The 22,738-nt window shown below is 41.7% G+C and overlaps 3 protein-coding genes across 9 annotated transcripts; 2 read left to right on the forward strand and 1 right to left on the reverse strand.

The window, feature by feature from the left end:
• The first annotated feature begins 1,315 nt into the window (after nt 1-1,315).
• Nucleotides 1,316-9,085, forward strand: TEKT1 (tektin 1). Of its 5 annotated transcripts, none has more exons than XM_051635584.1 (8): nt 1,316-1,362; nt 4,588-4,831; nt 5,201-5,366; nt 5,610-5,738; nt 6,129-6,272; nt 7,449-7,671; nt 8,301-8,497; nt 8,781-9,085. In XM_051635584.1, the coding sequence occupies exons 2-8, from the start codon at nt 4,642-4,644 to the stop codon at nt 8,938-8,940; spliced, it is 1,209 nt and encodes a 402-aa protein (XP_051491544.1). In that variant the 5' UTR covers nt 1,316-1,362; nt 4,588-4,641; the 3' UTR covers nt 8,941-9,085. The 5 variants fall into 5 exon arrangements, with proteins under 5 accessions (XP_051491544.1, XP_051491547.1, XP_051491545.1 ...); XM_051635587.1 differs by lacking the exon at nt 1,316-1,362 and adding an exon at nt 1,366-1,381; XM_051635585.1 differs by lacking the exon at nt 1,316-1,362 and adding an exon at nt 1,371-1,400.
• An 87-nt stretch (nt 9,086-9,172) lies between these two features.
• On the reverse strand, nt 9,173-12,425 carry FBXO39 (F-box protein 39; the record flags this gene model as incomplete). The annotated part of the gene is given in 3 exon segments (XM_051636078.1): nt 9,173-9,904; nt 10,431-10,601; nt 12,213-12,425. Coding segments are annotated over 3 exon segments (513 nt in total), but the record flags the coding sequence as incomplete, so codon positions are not given.
• A 2,853-nt stretch (nt 12,426-15,278) lies between these two features.
• On the forward strand, nt 15,279-21,888 carry PIMREG (PICALM interacting mitotic regulator). Of its 3 annotated transcripts, XM_051635591.1 has the most exons (6): nt 15,821-16,051; nt 16,811-17,130; nt 17,974-18,308; nt 19,079-19,174; nt 20,025-20,071; nt 21,405-21,489. In XM_051635591.1, the coding sequence occupies exons 2-5, from the start codon at nt 16,840-16,842 to the stop codon at nt 20,053-20,055; spliced, it is 753 nt and encodes a 250-aa protein (XP_051491551.1). In that variant the 5' UTR covers nt 15,821-16,051; nt 16,811-16,839; the 3' UTR covers nt 20,056-20,071; nt 21,405-21,489. The 3 variants fall into 3 exon arrangements, with proteins under 3 accessions (XP_051491549.1, XP_051491551.1, XP_051491548.1); XM_051635589.1 differs by lacking the exons at nt 15,821-16,051; nt 20,025-20,071 and adding an exon at nt 15,279-15,344 and having other exon boundaries at nt 21,405-21,888; XM_051635588.1 differs by lacking the exon at nt 20,025-20,071 and having other exon boundaries at nt 21,405-21,888.
• Nucleotides 21,889-22,738: the final 850 nt, after the last annotated feature.

The raw sequence follows: 22,738 nt of genomic DNA on the forward strand, positions 1-22,738 counted from the left end.
GCAGGGAAGTCCTCCTTGGAAATACAATAATTGGATAGATGCCTTTCATAATTTCTCCCTTTTGTGTGGCTTTTCAAGTGAAGTTTTTAATCTAAACATATGCTCAAACCAGTGCAAACTCTTGGATACATGTAATTTGACATAAAACTAGCCCACTTGGTTCAACCTGTGTCATTAATTTAAACCTGGCCTGGCTTACAGGGATAATTTTAAAGCATCCATAATAAAGTTGGTATTGCTTTATGTAAAGTGCACTTAAAAGTCACTTCTGGTTATGCTAAAATAGCTTAATGGCTAGATGAAGCATCAGTGGAGTTAAAATAGAATCATAGAGTAGTTTAGGTTGGATGGAACCTTTAAAGGTCATCTAGTCCAACCACCCTGCAATAAGCAGGAACATCCTCAACTAGATCAAGTTGCTCAGAGCCCCATCCAACCTGACCTTGAATGTTTTCAGGCATGGGGCATCTACAACCTCCCTGGGCAATCTGTGCCAGTGTTTCACAACACTCATTATAAAAAATTTCTTCCTTATACCTACTCTAATACCCTCTTTTAGTTTAAAACCACTACCCCTTGTCCTATTGCAAGAGGCCCTGCTAAGAAGTTTGTCTTTGTCTTTCTTAGAAGCCCCCTTTAAGTACAGAAAGGCCACAATAAGATCTCCCCAGACACTTCTCTGAGCTGAACAACTCCCAAATCTCTCAGAGCCTTTCTTACTCCAGATGCTAGTGGAACACAAGAATCCTGACCTATTACGTTAGTCTGCTTTGCAGTTTTCAGCAGTATTGAAAGCAAGCAGTTAACAACGCTGCCGTATCAGCACAAACTAGAGAGTTATCCCACTTCAATGCACTGTCACACAGCAGTTTGGTTGACAGTTTAAGCCTCTGGAGAATGAGACTATCGTGGTATTTTTAATGCATTTAATAAGGAACATGGCAACACATTTAATTTAGATCTGGAGTCATTAATGCTGCTTATTTAGACTCCTCCACAGCAAACATGTATTTCCAGACACAATTCACCAAGGTGTGGGAGTGCTCCTTTGTAAAACCGTTCATTAATACAGGATGTGGTGAGTGAATGGCGTTTCATCAGCACAGGAGCTGGTACCAGTTCGCCAACCCCCGTGTACCGAGCAGCACAGACTTTTTCACCCTGCAGAGATCGGGCTTTTCGGTGCTGCGCGGGCAGGGGGGTGCAGATGTCGGTGCACCCGGCGGCTCCCCAGCTGAGGACGCAGCACGGAGAGTTCTGCACGTCTGCACCGGCCGGTGCTGGCGGTACCACCTGCGCGGGGCGGCGGTTGGAGGCGACTGGGGCGGGGGAGGAAGGGGCGAGCTGACGGCGGCAGCGAGGGTACGGCGGGGAGCGGAGGGTACGGCGGGGAGCGGAGGGTACGGCGGGGAACGGAGGGTACGGCGGGGAACGGAGGGTACGGCGGGGAAGGGCGGGAGGAGCCGGGCCGGGCCGGCGGACCCCTGGCTGCTTCGGGGTCGTTTACTCTCCGTGTAACTCGCGAGAGGTTTTCCGGACTTAATAAGCCTTTTCATTCTCATTCCTTTCGGAACTGCCCTAGTTGCTGCGTTGGTTTTACCTCTGTTACTCGGCGCGCAGCACTGTGAGCCTCAGGAAGTCTACAATGGTTCAACTCCTGAAAACCATCGGAGATAAAAATGAAGCTTTCTTACGTCGTATAATTCATACTGAAGGATCAGTTGTAAATTTCCTATTAACAGTTTAAAAGAAAATAATCTTTTATAGTAAGCTAACAATGAAGAACAGGTTTAGGGTTGTTTACGACAAATTAATTACTCTCTGGTGCTGTCACTCACAATGTGGGGTCAGGACAGCATCAGCTACTGGGGTTTGCCCAACAAAACTGCATTAATTCCCACAGGTCTCACAGTGATGGTGAGGATCATCACTCGGGGATTCCTTAGCTTTCAAAGTCACTGTGCACATTTTCAGAAACATAAGACATTAATTTTCTAAGCTGCTGTTCAGATATCTCAGCATTTCAGTTTATTATTAATAATTTTGTCATCCCTCTTTAATTTCCCCTTATTTCTAAAAGCCTTGGAATGTTAGTGAAATTATACATAATAAAATTTTGTGGAAGAGGACTCCTATGCAGCCTGATACATGTGACTCATGTTGGCCAAAGTAAAACCTCTGTTCAGACTAGGTTTGAGTTCACATCCTAAGTAATTGGAAAACTTTCAGTTATTATGGAGATGGGCTCCAGTTCCTGCTCCAGCTGCCATGTGACAAAAATTACTGCTTTCAGCCAACACATTTTAGCATGTTATGTTAAGAAGCTGTTAAAAAATATTCCATGGGGGCGCGGGAAAAGTCTATCTAGACCAAGGCAGGGGGCAGAATGGACAAATCAAGAGACAGTCCATTCAAGCATCTCGTACAAATAATTACAGGCTTTATGTGTGCAGTACCATATACATTGATTTACAGGTCTGCCTCAGTAGTGGTCTATGTAGTAGATCCTAATCACTGTTCAGCCTATTTGTGGTTTTGTTTTACCTTGCAAATTAGGAGTATTCTGTGTCTGTGACCACAGCTTTCCATCCTCCTGCATCAGTTAGCATATATTGTTCATTTTCCTTGCTTCTCTTGCACTTCATTCTCTGCTGCTTCCTGAATCTTTAAATCCTTTTCCTCTCAGGCTAATGGCTTCAGTTCTAATGAAAGATGACTCTTCTTAAGTCTGTATTGTTTCTTTGGCTAACTCTGAAATACCTGGATTTTTCTGTAAGAGTGTTTCTTCAGCTAAAATCCCTTTTTTGCTCCACTGGAATATGTGCAGATTTCTGTTTACATAGCAGCAGGCATAAGGAAGCACTGTAGGTACCAGTTTTAATGATCACAGAGACAATTTAGCTACTGTTTGAAATTAAAGATCATTTGCAGCTTTATAGCTATCACTGCACTGTATTTGCAGCAAACAATAGCAGTTGCTTCCCACTTTTCTGTTTTGGACCAGCTCAACTTCTTTTGATCCCTGCTACGTGCTTCTTTTATCACTTTGCCATCTCTTTGAACCTCGTTGGGAACTCTGAGAAACCCTAATCTCATTGAAACTTCAGCAGGGCAATACAGAGGGGACGTCACTGTACCATCTGATGTGATACTCTTTTGCCTCCTTCATTTCTTCTGACTCCCAGTCTCTTTTGTACCAGGAAAGAATATAGTTGCCACAAAGATGGAACACACTGCTAAGGACATTTTATGACTGACATTTTAGACAGCTAGATACTTAACATGCTTTTCATTTACCTTCACAATCTTTATGAATTTTTGCAATAAAGTGATAAAAAATTACTGTCCAAAGCTCTGGGCATTATCTCAATAAATGTACAAAGAATACATTTTTATTTCCAGACAGATCTTCACTGGGAATAGGTGAATGAAAGCACCACTGGCTTCTGTGTGCTGTCCTTCTTACATCCGGTGCAATAGCGGAAGATTGCTATAGGCAGCGTTGCTGTTCCCATAGCAACTGCTTTGTTTACCTTCCATGCTGTTGTGAGCCACCTCCTGGGATATTTAGTGGCACATTTAAAAAGAAACTATGTACTGTGGCTGTGGAGATTGAAGCTGGAAGGCAACTGGGAGCAACCCATTCTGCCAGTGAAGGGGAACTAAGGACGTGGCACTTAGCCAGGGTTTGACCTTAGGAGAAGTCCAGGCTAGGAGCAATATCAGCCAAGAGGTGTGTAAGGGAGATGGGGGATTGTTTTAAGGGTATCTGTGCTGAAGTGTGAGCAAAGCTGCCTGTTGCTGAGAAGCAGCTGTGTGCATTTGGGGTGAGGAGCTGCCTCAGGAACACTGGATGAGCGTAGTGCAAGAATAAGAAAATTTATAAATTGCTGTGACTTTGCATGTATTTTGGACATTGGTTTCACCTTTTATAAAACCAGTGTCCCCAGTATGCTTTTTTCTTTGTTCTGCTTTAGCACTTCCTAGGCTTTTCCATTTCCTCATTTACCTGATGTATTTTCTCCTTCAGATTTTCAGGTCGGTCCTATTTTCTCTCTCTCTCTCTTTTTTTTTAATTTTTTTTTTTTTTTATAATGACCATTAAATTTCTTTTTTATAATCTAGACTTCATTCACCTCTTCAGCCATACTCTTAAATGATGCTTACTTTGCCAACATGTGTGAGACTATTTATCTTTTATATTGGTTCACTTTTTCTCAGTTCTCTGTGATTGTCTATTTAGTAATTCCACCCTTCCTCATGTCTCCTTTTCTTTCCCTTCTCCCTCTTATTGCAGAGAGCCCATCTTTTCCTCTCAGTTCCACTTTCAATCCTCTCTCTCTCTCGCCTCCGAGCTTACATTTCCAAATTCTTCTGTTTCTTTATTTTCTCACTCCAAACTCTCCCCCCTACACCTTAGCAAAGTCTTGGGTAGCCTTGAGCAAGAAGTCTTTTCATACCTGTGTAATTTTTGCAGGTAAGAGGAGCAAGAATTTTTCTCACTCTCATGGTGAGAAATGTCTTATCCCCATCTTGGTTCTGCAAATATAATGCTTTTTCCAAATATAACGTTATTCCTGTTTTCAGGTTCCACATTGCAAGAACTGACCTGGGTTATATCCAGAAAGTTTCAAAAAAACAATGGCCAAATTGTTGAAAGCTCCACCCAAGTTTCATCCCTCAGAATGGGACATGGCAAACAAGATGCAGTGTGCCAGTACAGAATCTCAGAAATCCAGGTCAGAGCGCATGATAGCTGAGAGTCAGAGACTGCTGGATGAAATAGAAACAACTACTCAGAAAACTCAAAGTGATGTCAACAAGAAAATAGGTAATCCCGTGTGTTCTGCATGGGTCAGGATGTGTTGCTTGAACTATATGTTTAAGATGGACTTAGAAAACATGTTAATAGTGAATAGGAATATATGTCAGTTCCATGCTCTCTGATTTAATGGAAAAAAAATTAAAATATTTTTTAAAATATTTTGAGACAGATTCCTTATTTTTTAACAAACAAGTTACTTCTCCAAAATACACAGAAAGCATCTGACATGGGGCTGCAAAGCTGTCTGCACACATCAGCCTACAGCACTCTGCTGTGGAATAAGTTTGTTTTTAGCCATATCTAATTCTGACCCACAGTGCTCTGGCATATAAGATGGGCTTGTATTAAATACCTGTTTGTAATTTCATTCTGCAGAACAGAGACAGGAAGAAATAAAATTCTGGAAGCAAGAATTAGATAACAAACTTGAGCAAATTGTTCATGAAACAGAGGTGCTGTTGACTTTCAAGACTAGACTGGAGAAATCTTTGGAGAGCTGCAAAGAACCACTCATTGTTGCCCAAAAGTGTCTCCTGAACAGGTGAGATGATTAAGAAAAGCATTCAGGGAGAGAAAAAAACAAACAGCAAAAAACTGGTAAGAAGCCTCTAACAAATAATAAAAAAGGCTGTGAAGTAAAGGCCCGTCTCTTTCTGAAGCAGAGTCACAGTCTGATTTAGGTATTATAACACTGGGGAACCAAGGCCATAAAGGAAAGACTGCCCGTGTGGCAAGAAAAAGCCTTTGAACAATGTGGCTGATGGCTTTTCCTCTTTCTGTTTAGGCAGAGGCGAGTTGGAGTTGACTTGGTGCATGATGAAGTGGAACAGGAACTGGTGAAGGAAACTGAAGTCCTCCAGGGGGTTATTGCTTTGCTTGAACGTACATTGGAGCAAACCAATGAGCAAATCAGGTGCAGAGGCAAAGAGTGTAACTGAATGCTGTTTAGATGAAAAGTGAGATAGCCATAATCCTGCAAAGTTGTAGGGTCAGGCTGAGCCCAGGTCCAAAGTTACCTTCAGTACTAAACAGTTACTACAGGTCAGTCCTAATTCATACGATTCTATCAGTAACGGTGAGAAGGTCTGTTAGTTAGACCTGAAAGTACTTGCACATGATCCCTGGTCTTCTCATGATCCAATCCTATACCTTTAATTCCAACAGGAATTGTACCATCTAGATTTTGGAAATTTGCAACTAACAGTTCACATTCAAAGAATTCCATAACAGCATGTATATTACATGTATGCATGTATGTTAGGGGCTCCTGTGACTGCTACAGTTCACTTGTTTTTCCTCCTAGACTAAACCGTTCAGCAAAATACAACCTGGAAATGGATCTGAAGGACAAATTCACAGCTTTGACGATTGATGATTACTGTGCTAGCTTGACAAACAACACTCCTGATATCAGATATGCTGATATTGCAGAGAATATAAAAGGAAAGTAAGTGGGGTTTTAGTTTAATGAACATATAATAATTATAAATCTGGTATGAGCTGCTTCAGTAATAGCAAGATTTTGTGTAAAACAGACTATAGCTGTCCATCATATGTGTGCCGCAGTTTGGTTTTTATACTTCTGTCCATCACTTTAGAATCCATCTAATATGTCTATAAGATAACCCACAATAATCATGTTCCCAGTGAACTGCAAGTGTACTAAAAGTTTTTGAGGATCACAGTTAGCTAAGAAAAAATTTCACATGTTGCTTAAACTCAGAAGAGATTTACTAATGAAACTTCCTCTCCCATGTCCTAGTGAGGAGAGTGCTAGACTGCAACATGAGGTGTGGAGTCAGTTTCTGAATTAGTCATTAACCTGTCAAATGCACCCCTTCTGTGTGGGTTAGGTTGAATGGTTTAGATGAAGAAATAGCTACCACAGAAAAACAGGCTGAAAAGATGAAACATATTGAAAAAGCAGTGTGTCTCCCAAGTCTCCTAGGGACACTATTGGCTGAGAATTGACAACCTGGAACAAGGAGAGACTGACAGTTTTTGCTACTGACCTCTCAGCATGCATCAACAGGTTGTATAACTCAGACCGCACCCAAAATGGTGTTGGCTGCTACCTATAAATTACAATTACAGCTTTATATATACAGTAAATGTAATAAGGAACCCTCTGAGGAATTTTCCAAGCACCTGCCTGCAAGCCACTAGTGTACAGTTAGGGGCTGGCTTCCCAGCTATCGCTCCAGCCAGGTACAGTAACTTACTGTCTTATAGGTGGTGAACTGTGTGAGCGAGCAAATGATTTGTGTGAATACTTACCAGCTATTGTTAGTAACAGCTGGATTATATTTGTAATAACAGCTAAATTAATGAAAGGTGTTCTAAGAAATACTGGTTATTATCTGTGTTTCCCCCACAACAACTTAATAGTGTATCAGGGAATTTGTAACAAAAGTTGCTCTGTGACTTTAGCAAAGTTATTTCCATCCTACTTTGTTCTGAAACATTTGCTACAGAGAGGTCTTTATTTTGCATCTGTAGAATTACCAGCATCACTGGTTCATAGTTCCGCTTTGTTCTTGGTTTTGTGGAATAATTATAGATTTACAAAGTCACAGAGGCCTGATGCTGCCAGTTAATGACTTTTTATTTTTAATCTCGTCAGTTTCGTTAGCCCTGAAGACTGGATATATTTCTCAAACATAAATGTCAAAAAGGCTGACAAGCAGAGAAACAATTCTTTGGCACTGAGGGTGCTGATTGGTGGCATCCTCTCACAGACAGAGAATGACATGCGCAAGCAATATGAGACAGTGAATGCTGCGTTTAGAAACAGGGTGAAGGAAGTCAAGGATGCCAAGCACAAGCTAGAGACACTCCTTGCAATGGTAAGTGGTAGGGGACAGTCTGTGAAAAACAGGAAACCCGTGGGCTTCAGCTGTCTGCCAGTTTTCTAAATCCAGTGGCTTGAACTATACTTTGCTTTAAGAATTCTACCTTTTCAATACCAGCAACCCCAGCTACATTCCCACTTTCTCCCCCACTTCCCCCATTAAGGTCATCTTAGATTTTATTTTCTCAGCTCTGTGTGCACCACTACAGAGCTGAATTGCTGGAATCATTCACTCAATGTGAGTGTTGCTGCAGACATCAGTAAAGTCATTACTTCCCTTGTGATTACATAGGGCTCCTATAGAATTCTCTCAATTGTGATATAAGAACCTAATAACTTATAATATCAGGATCAATGTGCTCAAAGTTTGATACATGAAAACTGATTGATAATGTTAAAAAATTAATTTCTGAGAATAAAACTCCAGTTCCACTCAGAACGGTGTCACCTACTTTCCAATGAATGAATCATAATTCTGGCTGACCTTTGTAAAATATCCTTTGATGAAATAACAACATAAAAAGCATTACTGTGGTTGTTATTACTGTAACTATTAAAGATGTTGATTATTTGACCCACTGTAAGAGACAGTGTACAGCACTTCCTTCTGTTGAATTAATTAAGGTGATGGATGAGACTGCCTCACAGGAAAAGAACATTGCAGCCTTAAAGAAAGGAATTGCTGATAAAGAAGGACCTGTTAAAGTGGCTCAAACCCGCTTGGAAGCAAGGAACCATCGCCCCAATGTGGAATTGTGTTATGACACAGTGCAATGCAGGCTGATTAGTGAAGTTCAAGAGATTACAAAAAATATTCAAAGGCAAGTGTAAATTACGACAGAGGGGAAAATATGTAGTATAGATTACTGGATTAATTTAATGACTCAAAGTAACATTGCATCCCAGCTATTCTCCCTGGAAAGATAGAAATTGCTTTTCCCTTAGAGGCAGGACACTTTCAGGGAAGCTGCATGGGTATTGTCCCTTTGAAGCCCCTTCCATTTTTAAATATTCCCCCCCTGCTCAAAATTCTTATCCCATTTGTAAAAAACTATCTATGTGTTTTCAGCTATTATTTGATACTGTCTGTATTTTCCTGGTTAGATTAAAGGATGCACTCGCACAGGCTGAAACAGAGCTGAAAGGTCTGCGCCGCCGACAGCTTTCCTTGGAGGAGGAGATCCAGGTCAAGGAGAACACACTGTACATTGATGAAGTGCTCTGCATGCAAATGAGAGAGTCTGTTTACATTAACAACTTCTGAAGCCATCATACTGGGAGATAGTATGTGCTCCAAAGAGGCAGCTCCTGCTGAAATTTCATCGACAAACCTCCAGATTTATTGGTTTGGCTCAGTGCTGTCCTTGTTCTAGTTGTGCAAGGTAATTAAAACAGACCTAGTACTTACAGCTATCTTTTTCACAGTTATCTATGTTACAGAATGCCTGATGAAATCTCCCGGTTGGCAATACAATTCCTGAAGAGGAATAAATATCCCTTCCTCCATATTATTTATCTCATGTGCAACCAACGACATCTTTTGCCATTGAAAGGTCTAGAGGCTGTGGCAGCTAGAGCAGGAGTCTCATCCTAAATCACATTTTGGTGTTTCTATCAAACATGGAGGTAGGGAATGGTGATACTCTGGATAGTGCAGCTGACACACCTGACTCAAGATGAAGCCAAGGCTGACTTTGGGCTAATCACTTCCTCACCCTTTGTCTCAGTTTCACTATTTGTAAAATGGAAAGAACAAGATGGGCTTCATTGGTAAGATGTTTGAAGCACTACAATGAGAAGAGCTGAAAAAAGAGGAGGGCCTTATTTTTACTAGAGATGCCTGTAAGGGTAGAAAAAGGCTCATTGCTTCCTTTGGCTCTGGTGAGGAAAAACAAAACAAGGGCAAGAATAGGTGATGCTGGAGACATAGGAGGCCAGCTTCCAAGTCCAGCATTTTAATGCATGGAGTGTAAAGGTGTCCATTGCCTCTCTCTTGCTGTACTCCCTTTCAGAAGCCCTGCTGTCAAGACTCAAATCCCTCCAAAGAATCTGCTCATTGCTTGCAGATGTCACTGGATATTCTTGTCTCCCTCTGTTGTTTACACTACTGGGTATGTGATGACAAAGTAATTAAGCTCTGAGTCAATCAGGTGTTTGAACTTCCTGTAAATATCACCCAACAGCCCATCCTTTTCACTAGTGTCTTGGTGGGCTGTGTAAATCCTGCTCTGTATGCATGAATGACAGTCACTTCTGTCAGCTACATGGAGCAGGTTCAGCCCATTAAAACTTGTGACAACAAAAAGCCTTTGTGACTAATGAGGAATCTAAAGAAGCCAAATTCTTTGGTTTTGAGTAAAATCTTAAGGTTTTTCTCTGGTTTCACTCCAAACTGACCGAAAACCTCATCTCCTACCAAAGAATTTTTAAGAAGAGCGAAGTTCCTTCTACCTACAGATCTGATGCCTCCTTGGGATCTGCACAGATCTGGGAGGATCTACTGAATTCACCATCTTGTGGCACTGTTTGGGCTTGTTATTCCACTTCTATAGTATTCTGTACATGGCTAAATAGGTTGGAAAGCCCCATTTCTGTGAGTGGTTCCCAGGCTCATTATAATGCTGACACATAGTACAGGGAAGGTAGTTAATAGTAACATTTCTGTAAGTGACCTTTCTATGGGCATGGGGACCTCACCTTTCTCTTAGTATTGAAGAGAGGAAAGAATGGGACTTTTCAAGCACAAACTTCTACCTTGATATTAGTCAAAATGCATTTGCTTTCTGCACAGTTTTGTAGCAGCCTCTCCATAAAGGTAACACTTGGAAATGCCCAGACTTTCAGAAATAACATGCATGATAAGATGAGCTGTAGATGCATGTTGTCCAGCAGCTCATGGTCATTGTTCAATTCAAGTGTTAATTCCTTGAAAAAGAATGAACACTGTTAGAAATACTGAACAGAGCTTATAAGCACAGTAACTAGAATTCAATAAACAAGAGTTTCCAGTTTACCAACAGAAAAGTGATTGTCAGCAGATCAATTTTGTATTGTGACAACAGTATAAGGTAATCTCTACTGCCTCATTAAGATGGGGGATCCCTGTGTGAACACACTATCCTAAGAGACAGACAACTTCTATTACCATTAGAAGATGCTACACCCACAGCTCACGCCAGGATCTTATTTGACATATTGGAAATTATCCCAGATACAAGAGTAGATCCAAAGACAATTTCTAGAAAGCTTTACAGATCTCTGTTGTTCATTGGAAACCCTGCAATGCAACAGAACTTAAAAGAAAGCTGTCAGCAACTGTCAGGTATAAGGCTGTGTAGTTCCCTAAGGCATGCAATCATCTACATGGGTCAGCTGTTGCACATCTTTCACAGAATCACACACAGAATCACAGAATGGTAAGGGTTGGAAGGGACCTCTGGAGATCATTTAGTCCAACCACCCTACCAAAGCACATTCACCTAGAGTAGGTTTTCTGCACTGAGCTTACTCTGGCAACATTCAGATTTCTTCAGAAATTTGGGTACTACACCCTGACAACCACAACAACACCACAAAACAGGAGGAGGGTGCAATTTGGACATTCAGGCACACATCTGGACACAGAGGCACCATACACTTCAGTAGTTCCCCCAGCTGAACCCCGTGGAGAGCATACCACGCATTGCAACTGCTGCAGCACCCCACTGGGATACACGCCAGCCTCCGGGGCACACAAAAGGTCCCGCTACCCTGCACCCCCATTCCGCCCACCACAGCCCGCTCAGTGCCTGGTGGGCAGCCAGTCCCCTCCCCAGCACAGCACCCGTGGACTCCTGTGGCACAGAGCACTGCTCTTCCCTCCGCCCTGGCGAGGGCAGGGGGGGCCCAGTGGCTGCCACACATCCTTGAGGGGCCCTGCCCACTCTGTCACCGTGCGGCTGCACCACCACACTCCCTGCGCATCTTTGGGGACACCAAAGTGCTTTGATGTGGGCACCAGTTCATTTACATGTGCTGTTGAGACATTTGTGCATTGCCAAAATGGAGGAAAGCCATCAATGTAGGTTGATGCAGGCTACAGCTCTGCAAGCAAACAAGGTGTAAAGACTATTTTCCTCACAGTCAGCTTTCACTGCAAAGGGTGGGGTTCAGAGAAATTTGAAAGGACACAGAAGTTATCAGTTACTAAGCAGGATGGTGTCCAACCAGAGTAGGTCTAAAGCTCGTTTACAAAAATTATGTCCTGCCTGGAAGGTTCTTTTTGCTCATAGCTGATATTACAACCACCAGTATTTTGAGTGTTTCAGGTTTATATAAGGGTGACCTGACATCAGCCTGATAGAAAAGACTAGCACAACAGGGACTTCAGCTGAATAAGGATAATTATCTGACTATACTATAGCTGGAACACTGGAATGGCTCACTTAAGACAATAACCCTCTGAACATAAAACTGATCAGGAATTCCTACACTGTTATGCCTATATGATTACCTAGCTTTGTCATCCTGCAGTAGGATGTCACTTGCTTCCCTTACCTGCAGAAGATGGCAGTAGGCTGGGAGGTTAGTGAGCGTCGGTCTCATTATCTATTCTGGGTCACTGAAAGGACAGCTCTGTAGACTGATGCACCTGACCGAGATCTCCGCTAGCAGGATCCTGGCTAGTTGATCATGCTTCATAACTCTTTCAAAGAAGAAGTCCACATTCAATATGGGGGCTCTCTTGGCCAAGTTTGCCCCAAACAGACATCAGGTAGATAAGCCCAGGAGCTCTTATCAGGTTCAGTGTTGTCTTCCATTGAGAAGACAGTTTCTCACTTCTGGGTGTTGAACCAAACCTAGATGAAGAGAGCTGTGGTTTGATTTCTTGCCATTCCCAAGATACTAGGCTTCCAAGCAAAGGGATGAAAGTTTCCTTCTTCACATTCAAAAAAAAAAAATCAATCCTTTCTTTGCCTGTGTACTCCAGCAGTCAGGGTTAAACAAGTTATTTGGTTTAAACTGTAGTATAACCTAAAAACAAAACAAAAAAACAATTAGTGAAGAACAATCACAATACAAGCACAGGACACATTTTAACCTTCTGTCCTTAGATCTACCTAAGTAGTGAAATGGTACCAGCTGCTGACAGGCTAACTGCAGCCTCTAGAAACCTTTGGTTACCATCAGCTGTAACTTGTAATGGATTGTGGCCTGATACCTAGTGTCTGAAAGCATCCACTACCTTGGGCTGTACATATTTGAACAGTACTGTTGGCATAAAACAAGTGCAAATAACGTATCTTATCCTTCTGGGGTACTCTTCCACGACTACCATCTGAGATAGCCTGTGGCCATAGATTCAGGTATAATCCCTGTTGAGAGTAATAAGCAATATAAGAAGTTTCATCACTCAGTTCAAGCAGGATTTTCAGTCATTGCACTCCAATGGCCAGAAACAAGGCTAGCAGTGGTAGTGGGTAGTGGTAAAGGGCTAAGGTGGAGACAGTGGCAAAGAAGAGCAGACTTGTTTAGTAGTCTGTTAGGAAGTGAGAAATAAAGGTCACCATCTACAAGACAGGTACAGGCCATAGGTCTTGTCCTGTCACTTTTTCACAGAATAAGGCAGCTGAGTGATAAACTGCCAAGAAGGGAAGCAATGCAACCTCTGTCTTTTCAGCTATGAATTGCAAACTTCAGCTGTGAAATGCAAACTGTTATGTGCTTGTTTCAATGAGGCCTTTTACAGATCGTGCTGCAAACATCCAAAGGGCAAAGAAAGCTAGTGTTTTGTTAATACCTTTGCAAAAGAGGAAAAAATTCAAAATCTGTTTACTTCCCACCTCTATAGTGCACATCTTATCATGTGCACTTGGTAAATCACTCCTTAGCTCTTGGGAATGAAACTGGAAAGACATCTAGTGATATTTTTTTATGATCTACACCAAAATCAAGGCTTATTGGCTGACAGAACTACAAGAAGATGCAACTCAAAAGTATATGATGCTGCTCTCCAATCTACCTTTCCTCCTTATCATGTGCTGGTCTGCTGGGTAAAAAAGTTGAAATATATGGAAACAACAGAGGCACCATAAGAAGATAAAGAAAACATGAAGATCCCTGAGAATCTGTTTACAGTTACAAAGGCTCAGATATTTCTATTTTAATTTCATAAACAGCCACAAGACTGCCCAGTTCAACTTCATCCTGCTGCTTCCCTTTTGGCCTACAGTTCTTCAGTTACACATTATCTCTCTGCCTGTATCCACTGTCTGTTCATTTAGCACGTCTATTCTTAGGGATTCTGCCTCTCTCCCCATTCAAAATACCAATCCAAATTCTCAGAGCTCAAGATAACACTTAGAAACTGAACATGTGGATCTGATTACCACCTGACTCCACCTCTTGTATTTAGTACATCTCTGCCACACCTCCCTCCCAGAAACACACCACAAAGAGCTCTTTGTTTTGCAGACCTGTCAGTCATTTAAAAGGTCTTTAGTGAATGGCCCCATTTTGGCATTCCAGAGATCTGAGCCAAGCCTTAAAATATGGTGCTCAGGCTGCCGTTTACTAGAGAAAAGTCTGAAGCTTTCCCTATGGAGATGGGACAGAAGCAGGCTAAGGAAGAAGCTAACACATCTGCAGCTATCTAGAAGACACAAAGCCAATGGGCTGAAGAGAGCAGAACAGGAAATAGAGCTCTAAGACATAGAAACACATCTATTGATAGGGGATTTTTATTCATGTATACTCTGTCATATTATAGTGTGTGAAAACACAGGAGTAGAAACACCATAGAACTTTTTTTTTAAATCCACAGCTCTTGGGAACTTACAGCAAGTATGTTTATAAGCCAATGGTGGGACTCGAGGTATCTTACAGTGCTACTGGGTTGGCTTCCCATGGCTCTAAGCCAAGCCTTAGCTATGGAAGTGTGTCTGGCTGTAAGCTCTAAGGTTAACTTGGTGTGAGGAAAGCAAACCAAACCTTTGAAAAAAAACAAGAAGCTGCTACAGCTCTTCCCAAAGCAATTTTTCCAGTATAAGTACTTAAAAGATAAATGCTTTGCATGTCATTTTCCTCTAGGGTAGAACAAAAATAACCAATAAAGCACCCAAAACCAAAACAACACCCCCCAAAACCCAAAGGCCACAAAACCCCCTCAAAACAAGCCAACCCTATGCCGAATTCTCTGCACTTGGCCTTTCTTTCCTGGCTGATTCCCTACAAAGGCCCTCCCAGATGGTTTCCAGTACAGCACTGTGCAGTTACAGCAGCTGTTTCCTTCAGCAAGAGCTGCAGAAGCCAGTGGAGGAAAAAGCAAACCAACAAACAAAAACTTTGAGGATGTTAACTCATAACTAATTACCACAAGTAACAGGAGCCGCGTCTTGGGCGCCCAAGTCGGCAACACAGCCTCTAAATCCTTTTGCTGCTGCCGCTGGCGGGATCCCCGGGCCACAGGCCCAGGGCAGCGCACGGCCCGGGCCGCAGCCCCGACGCGCGGCCCCGCCCGCCCCGCGGAGCCGCCCCCGCTGCGCAGGCGCCGGGCCCTGTAACGGCCGCGCGGGGCGCAGCCAATGGGGCGGGCCGAGCAGCGGCGCCAGCCCGGGCGGGGGCGGCGCCTCGTTCGAACGCGGCGGCGGCGGCGCGAGGAGGCTCCTGCGGGCGGCGGCCCCGCGCTCTGTGAGTACAGCCCGAGCAGCTGCCGGGGCGGCGCGGCCCCGGCCCCCCGGCCCTGTGCGAGGCCCAGGCTGGTCTTGCATTTCGCACTTGTTTCAGCCGTCCCTGGCGGGCGAAATAACGGCGTGGGCTGGGCTGGAATTGCCTTTTGCCGTCTCCCGCCGTGCAGAACCGGTTCTGCCAGACAGGCCGCGGTTGTGTGGGCGACTCTGGCCACAACCGTCAGTAACGAGCGCGGGGAATGGCGACCGCCAGCGCAGAGTCCTGCCCGAGCAGCAAGAGCTGCTGGAGGGCTCCGCAGCGCGGCCCCAGCGGCGGGGCCGGGCGTGCAGCTGCCGCAGCCTTTGCCAGAGGCTGCGAATGACCTGGAGCACCACGTCGTACTGTTCACTGCCACTTTGATAACAGATAAATGTAACCCTGGGATGGCAGCTACTCCCTTCTGTGCATTTCACCTGAGTAATACTTCCTAGCACAAATTCATCAACAGCAGTTAACAGTTTATCAGAAGGAAGCTGGATAGACTGGTAGCTATGAAGAGGACTGGTTGCCCGGTTACTAGCCCTTCTTTGTTCCCACAAGCAGGGATACATAAAGGTCTTAATATCCCAAACACTTTCAGGATTAAAATATTTCAATAAGCCTTACTGCTCTCTGACACAAATAAGGATGCTTGTGAGAGATGGAAACATTTTAGGAGACCAGGTATGGTAAGGAATAATAGGTTTTCCTAATATGTGGTTGAGATCTCCCAGCTTTTTTTGCTTTTTTTTAATTAACAGAAACCTGCAATGAAGTATTGGTAAAATTAATTAACTCTTAATTCAAATTGCTAAAGTACATATATTTTTTTCAATTGCTTTTTAGAAGTAATTTGCTAGCGGTATCCTAGCTAGATACCTAGTGAAAATGAAGAATTTAAACTATGTGTCTAAATTGCCTAAACTATGTGTTTAAATTGTCATACATAGGTAACAAGCATTTTAGCCCTTCACACCAATATCTTTTGCCAATAACAATCCTGTCCACAATCATAAATGAGTGAAGTATGAGCCTCCAGCCAGCAACCCAGGCAGGATACAGCAGCAGAGTAAATTTCATCTGCCAGTGGAAGGCTGTTTTGATTAATGAAGGCAAAAATCTGGGATGTGAGACTTTAGTCTGAGACACCAATGAGAAACTTACAGTTACAGAGCATTCCACCTCACCGGCTTGAGTCTCACAACTTAGCAGGTCCGATGTCCAGTACTGGAAAAGCAGCGAAAGATGACTATGGACATCTACAGACCTACACAGCTGTAGAAATTAATGCTGTTCTACTTCAAGCCTCCAAGTAAAAGTCTACTTAGCTTTGATTTTGTTGTTTCAGGCAAATGTAACTGAATATATTGTATAAACATTTCCATTTCTCCTTATCCACACTGATCTGTACCATGCTCTAATTCTTGCTCTCATTCTGATTGTTTTAGAAATAAGGTTCACCAAGAACAGCAACAAGATGACATCTGTGCTCCAAAACGTCAAGGCAACAATGGCCTGGCGGAAACACCAGCTCCTAGCTGACTTTGATGAGAATGAGAGTCCTGTACCTGACAAATTCAAGAGAAGGGCTTCTTTGAGTTCTCTCAATACCTTCCGCATGTCTCTAAGAAATCGGGTACCATTAAAACAAGTAGACCTGAATTTTCATAAGACCCCAACCTGGGAAAGTCTGGAAGCAAGACAGAATAGTCAAACTCTTCAGAGTATTAAAAGAAAAGCAAAAAATGCTTTTGGAACAGTGTCCCAGGTACTTTGTCTTTGTAGTGGAGTGTGGATAGAGTTAAGCTTTTGCTTCATCTTCAGTACTAAGATTTCTGCACTCTACAGACTGATGTATTCCCACCTGCACACTGTAATGGCAGTGGGGTTGGAACTTGATATTTAAGATCCCTTCCAACCTTAATGATTCTATGATTCTATTAATTACTACAGTTTTTAATATTCTTGCTAAAGTAGAGAAAAGCCAATTTTGGATGTGGCAGAAGAGGGAGGAAGGTGAAAAGAAGAAATATTAATTTAGTTTCATAAAAACTTCTATTTTATTACTAAATAAATTATTTTCCCCTACTGTGTTTCTTCTTGTATGACAGAACGACCTTCACAAGAAGGAAGGTAGGTAGAGGCTGCAACTGCTTGCAAAGAATAGTTTCCAAGAAATGTGTAGTGTTTTGAATTTATTTTTCTTTACACCTTTTCCTGTACACATGCTACTTATTATGTTCTTCATTACAGTCACTCTAAATCTGGACTGACAAAAACTGCTAGATGGAACCAGGGTAGCGAAATTGAGCTTGCACCACCCATTGGTGGACAACCTGAGTTTAACTGCATCAATTATATGTTAGGGAGCTTGGCTCTTTCCTGCTTGAAAGAGCAGCATGAGCTCTGTTCCAAGGCCTGCTGAAGACCTTGACAAGTTCCAAGGACTAGGGGAGCAAATTACTTCTCCAATGCAACTGGGTACAGAGGGTTGAGAAGCATTCATGTTAGACGAAACCTGATAAGAGAATGAAGACTAGTGATTCAGCTTAAATGTTTCCTGTCTTTCTGGTTCAAAACTGTAGGCTAATTGGTTTTATTTTTCCTTCAGAAAATACAGAAGTCTTGCCAAAGCCCAGTCCACTCAATGGTAACATTTCCAGCTAAATCCATCAGCAGAAGCTGTGCAACTGGGTCTACCAAGAAAAGAAGTACTACACCTCAAACTCCTTGCCATAATAAAAGTGTTACTCCACCAACCAGTTCCAAAGGCACGCCAAGATCCAGCAGAAGAGCCTTGCCTGGGCCAACAAGGATGTCCGAACATAGAGAATGGAGGGGTTTCTCCTCCTGGCTTGGTAAAGACACGGTCTCTCTTCGGAGATCAAGAAGAGCAGCAGCACTGAAGAGCCCTTATTCATCCCCTGCTCCTGCCACAGGAAAGATGTAAGCCACATTCTCTTCTAAACCATACTCTTTTAAAAAATCATTATTATTATTACTGTGATTATCTTGTAAGGTGAAGGGCAAGATAGGAAGGTTGCTATCCCTATTCTCCTGTAGTTACAGGTTCCTTTATAGACAGGGAATGAGCACTACATAAAGCTGAAACATGAAACTTAATTTTGTGCTACGACAAGAACTTTCTAAAAATCACTCTCCCACTGGGTAAGTTTACACCGTGTTTCTCAGCACCAGTCCCCATCAGGCACTACAGACATATCTTGAGTTCTTTGCTGATGCCTTTTTGGTAAAGAAAAATGCTTTCACTGCAGTTCCCTTCTACCTGGCTCTAACTTTTCCAAAGTTGGTATTTGTATTGCAGAGTTACCTCTGCTTATGCTGAAATCTTTATAGAGAGTATAGAGATTCTTGCCTCAAGGATTTAACACAATTTAGACAAAGGGTTGTGAGCTAGGTAAATACATCATAATGCACACATAGGTTTTTGTTTTGGTCAGAGTCACATAAGAAATGTCAAAGCTAGAAGCTGAATCAAAGCCTTGTGAATCTGAACACAATGTTTGAATTGGAAGACAGCCGTCTGTTAGATGTGAAGAGTTGATCAGTGGAATTAACAGCATGACTGTACAGCCCTAAACTCTGGGTAAAGTCTGGAGGTAACTATAGCTGTTGCTGCAGAGATAGAGGCTTAGGTAGTGTCACCTAGTCAGCCTGTCCTGTTTAATCTTTAGTAATGATGATTCTGTTTGCAGAGAGTTTGATTGCGAGTTGGAGCTGGTCTCCTCAGGGATTTGCAAATTGAAGCATATCTCTCAGGCATTCGATGAAGCCCTTGTGCAGGAGGAGAGGTAAATACCACTAACTGTCCCTCAACTTTTAGCAGCAGGTTATCTCCCACTCAGACATTGCCAATTGCAGGCTAAGCAATCCCTGTAACTCAGTTACAGAGGAATAGTTTTAGAACTTTATCAGCTGTAATGTAGCAGAGCCTTTCTTTCTTCATGATACCCATGCAGATTAAATTTGCAGTTGGACTTGCAGCTTCTAAAAACTGTGAAATGCTCTCCTTGTCTTCAGGTTTCTTGCTGTGGAAGTCAGTTGTTCACAGCAAGAGCCTACCTTTACCTTGGAGAGAACAGTACCTTCCTGCCTCTGTCTAAAAGGGGTGCCAATCCAGGCTGGAGTAGAGTGGAAATCCCATTGTGCTGACACTGTAATTGTTGCCTGGATATTTATAAGAAAATCCTTTTATTAAGTAGCATTATGTTAACAAATAGCCTGTAACTCAAATTTAGAGGATGCAGAAGCCTCTTATACAACATTTTGGTTAATCTCTGAGGAGGTAGGCTGCAGTGTTTGTGAAGGTTATGTCATTTGGAATTAGACGTACTTAGTAAAAACTAAAGGTCAGAAGTCTTGTCACAGGGCAATTCCCTAAACTTCTTCCTGTCTTCGAACACTTGCTGTCAAGCATTCAATAATTAAATGCCAAGTACCTATAAACCTCTATAGAGGGCTTAGCATTAAGTACCTTTATCTACAAAGGTAAGGGCTTAAAATCCTACATAATTTCAAAATTCAATTTTTTACCAATGGGATAATTTATAGATAACCATAGGTGAAGTTTTATATTAAGTTAATGATCATATCCATTGAAAGTTCACTAAATCTCACTCCTAATATTCTCCCATCTGTTAGTGATATGACAGTTTCTCTCATTCGTAACTGAAGATAGTATCAACCAGGTAAAGTAGTTGTTCACTTACCTTGTCTATACCTGCATGCATCTGTGGGGAGAAAACCTACTGTTTCCAGAGAGAAAAGTTTATTAACTTGTGCTACTCTAAAGCATTACTAAGCGGAACCACAGGGTTCTTCCTTCATATTCACTGTAGCTATAGTGATCTGCTACAGGGGATCATTGTGCAGTTGTAAAACTTCACCTCTACACTGTGATTAGTGAAACCTTGTGGGTTTGCAATGAACCCTAAGTTGGACTTCTATACAAACAGCAGCTTTTCTCACTCCAGATTAGAAAACTACTGGTACTAATGTCTTTGTCACTCGATGTCAGTCATCATTGATTACTAATGAAGATCACTAAGTATAACAGAACAAACCGCTACCCTGAGCTAATTTTACAGCCTTTCTTTTCCATCTCTAGCATTGTCTTAGCAGTTAAGACAATTCCATCACAATAAACAGCAGTTAATACCTGGACTGCGGGCATTTTTAAACATAGCACTTGTACCTAAATGGAAAGGAACAGGAATTCTTTGCTCTAAGTTTCTAAACATCACTTCTACTGTCAATTAATTGAATCGCTACCAGGTAAATGCCTCTTACCTTCACTGAGATCTATTGTGAAATGAAGATCTTCACCCACCATGTTGGAACTGTTACTTTTGTTAAAGAGGAAGTTGCAGCCTGAATACTATGTCCTATTTTAGCAACAAAGATAGGTGTAAGAAGGTGATTGCTGTATTTCATGAAAAATGAGAGCATTTTCAAATGCTTGACTGAAACTTTAGTGATGTGTAGTGCTTCCATTAAGCAATTTGGTCCAGTGCTCCTGCACGTGTAGATGCATACAGTGTGCTCTGTCACTGGCTGGTTTGTAGGTTGCCTGCTGGATTAATTGTGAAATAAACCTTTTTGGAGGTGCCCTTACAGTCTTGCATATGACTTTCTGTTCTTGTATCCAATTGCTGTGAGTTTTAGTGTTACAGCTCATTTTTCAGTCTTTCCATAATGAAACAAACCTTGATCTCAAACTGTTTCTAGTTGCCAGCTCCATGTGTTATTAAAATGTTTCTTCATTTTAATGACTTAGATTAGATCTAAGAAACACTCCTGTTGTTAAAGTATTGCAGTACTTAATTTGTGTGCTGCTCTTTATGCTCACTGAAGGTACAAAATATTTTCTTGCTCATGTTTAGAACAGTTATGCAGTGAAAGTGTACAGGTCCAAGACTTCTTCCTTGCTCCCATCTAACAGTTCTCCAGCAGTTTGTATGACAACCAGTTAATTAACTGCACTGATTTCATGCTGCTAATGGCAGTCTTGTTCTTCTGCAGGCAACATGCAATATCCAACTACTATTCTCTAATGGCACAAAACTTTCAGTCTGCACGTCGATCTCAAAAACTTTCTCAAGCTAGCAGAAGGCAAGCAAAGAAACTCCATCAAGCACTTGGTACCTAGACAGAGAAAAGTTGTAACTATTGTTAGTTTCTGAGCATATGTAAAGGAGAGCTCTGTGTAGCACCTGAAAGAGTGCACTCTATATGTTGAACAAGCCATTACATTTTATAATCTTTCTTAACAAAGCAGCTCAGGACTTCGCTTCTTTTCAAGTAAACAGCAGAATCAAAATTGTACTAGAGTTTATTATCTCCTGCTGAGATAAGGGACCGTCTTGGATGTGACTTTGATGAGGCAGTAAGTAGTTTCAAACTTGTGTTGAACTAACCAGTAGGAATGGCCAGAGCAAGGGCCACAGATGTACAAAGGGTGATCATAGTAATGTTTAGACTGGTATACAACTGACTTGAGTTTTAGTAGGAGTATTTTGTATACTAAAAATACTAGTCCCATTATTTTGAAAGTCTATTCTTTTTTTTCTGTATACAAACAAACCAAAAGTTGAGCATCATGTTTAACTGGAAGTTAATGTAACAGTAGTGGCTTGTTTGAGTTCTGACCACAACTGCTATTCTGAGGCAACAGGTCATTCATGTCACAAGGGTGAAGCCACACTAGGACTCTTAATTTATGGCCTCAAGGATTGCTATTAGATTTGCCTAATGAATCCTATCTTAAGTAGTTGGATTCCAGACAAATGAGAGCAACTTTGTAATTTCTTGCTGCTGCTTTAAACAGCATCTTTGCAGTAAAGTTAAATATTGCTTTTGTACTGCACGTATGTCTTTTAATTATACACAGAAACTGGTTACTATAATTAATGTAACCTCTTACAACTACTTTTATTAGCCAATACCACAGAGCAGGTATTTTATGAAGTATGCTAAGTGTCTAATACCTATATTTTGCTATTAATTTTTTATAAAAAGTAACATTCATTTGACAAGCCTTTGTTGGTATGTGATTCAGTTTAGCTAAGTTTAGTCTTTAAAATTAAAGATTTCTCAAGCTTCTAGAATTCAAAACCAGGGCTGTTTTCCAGAGTAGTAGCAGCTTTGCACATACTTCTTAGATTACACTCACTCTAAGATGAACCTTCAATTTTTAAGATGCACATGTAATTTAGCAAAACTGAAACTACTAAAAAGTTAATGGTAGTAAGTATAAATATGGGAATAAATCATGTTAAATTCTGACTTAGGTATTGGTTTTACACTTGTTCCTGATTTTTCTTTTTTCTTGTCAGACTGTTTTAAAATATTGAAAC

Source organism: Apus apus, chromosome 18, assembly GCF_020740795.1.
Source record: "Apus apus isolate bApuApu2 chromosome 18, bApuApu2.pri.cur, whole genome shotgun sequence".
Classification (NCBI taxonomy): domain Eukaryota; kingdom Metazoa; phylum Chordata; class Aves; order Apodiformes; family Apodidae; genus Apus; species Apus apus.

Excerpts from the sequence above, each read along its gene's own strand:
- TEKT1 (XM_051635584.1), top strand. The coding sequence starts at position 4,642 with ATGGCCAAATTGTTGAAAGCTCCACCCAAGTTTCATCCCTCAGAATGG. Across the intron at positions 5,367-5,609 it reads CAAAAGTGTCTCCTGAACAG|GCAGAGGCGAGTTGGAGTTG; the intron begins GTGAGATGATTA and ends CTTTCTGTTTAG. Across the intron at positions 7,672-8,300 it reads TAGAGACACTCCTTGCAATG|GTGATGGATGAGACTGCCTC; the intron begins GTAAGTGGTAGG and ends GAATTAATTAAG.
- PIMREG (XM_051635589.1), top strand. The coding sequence starts at position 16,840 with ATGACATCTGTGCTCCAAAACGTCAAGGCAACAATGGCCTGGCGGAAA. Across the intron at positions 17,131-17,973 it reads CTTTTGGAACAGTGTCCCAG|AAAATACAGAAGTCTTGCCA; the intron begins GTACTTTGTCTT and ends TTTTTCCTTCAG. Across the intron at positions 18,309-19,078 it reads GCTCCTGCCACAGGAAAGAT|AGAGTTTGATTGCGAGTTGG; the intron begins GTAAGCCACATT and ends TTCTGTTTGCAG.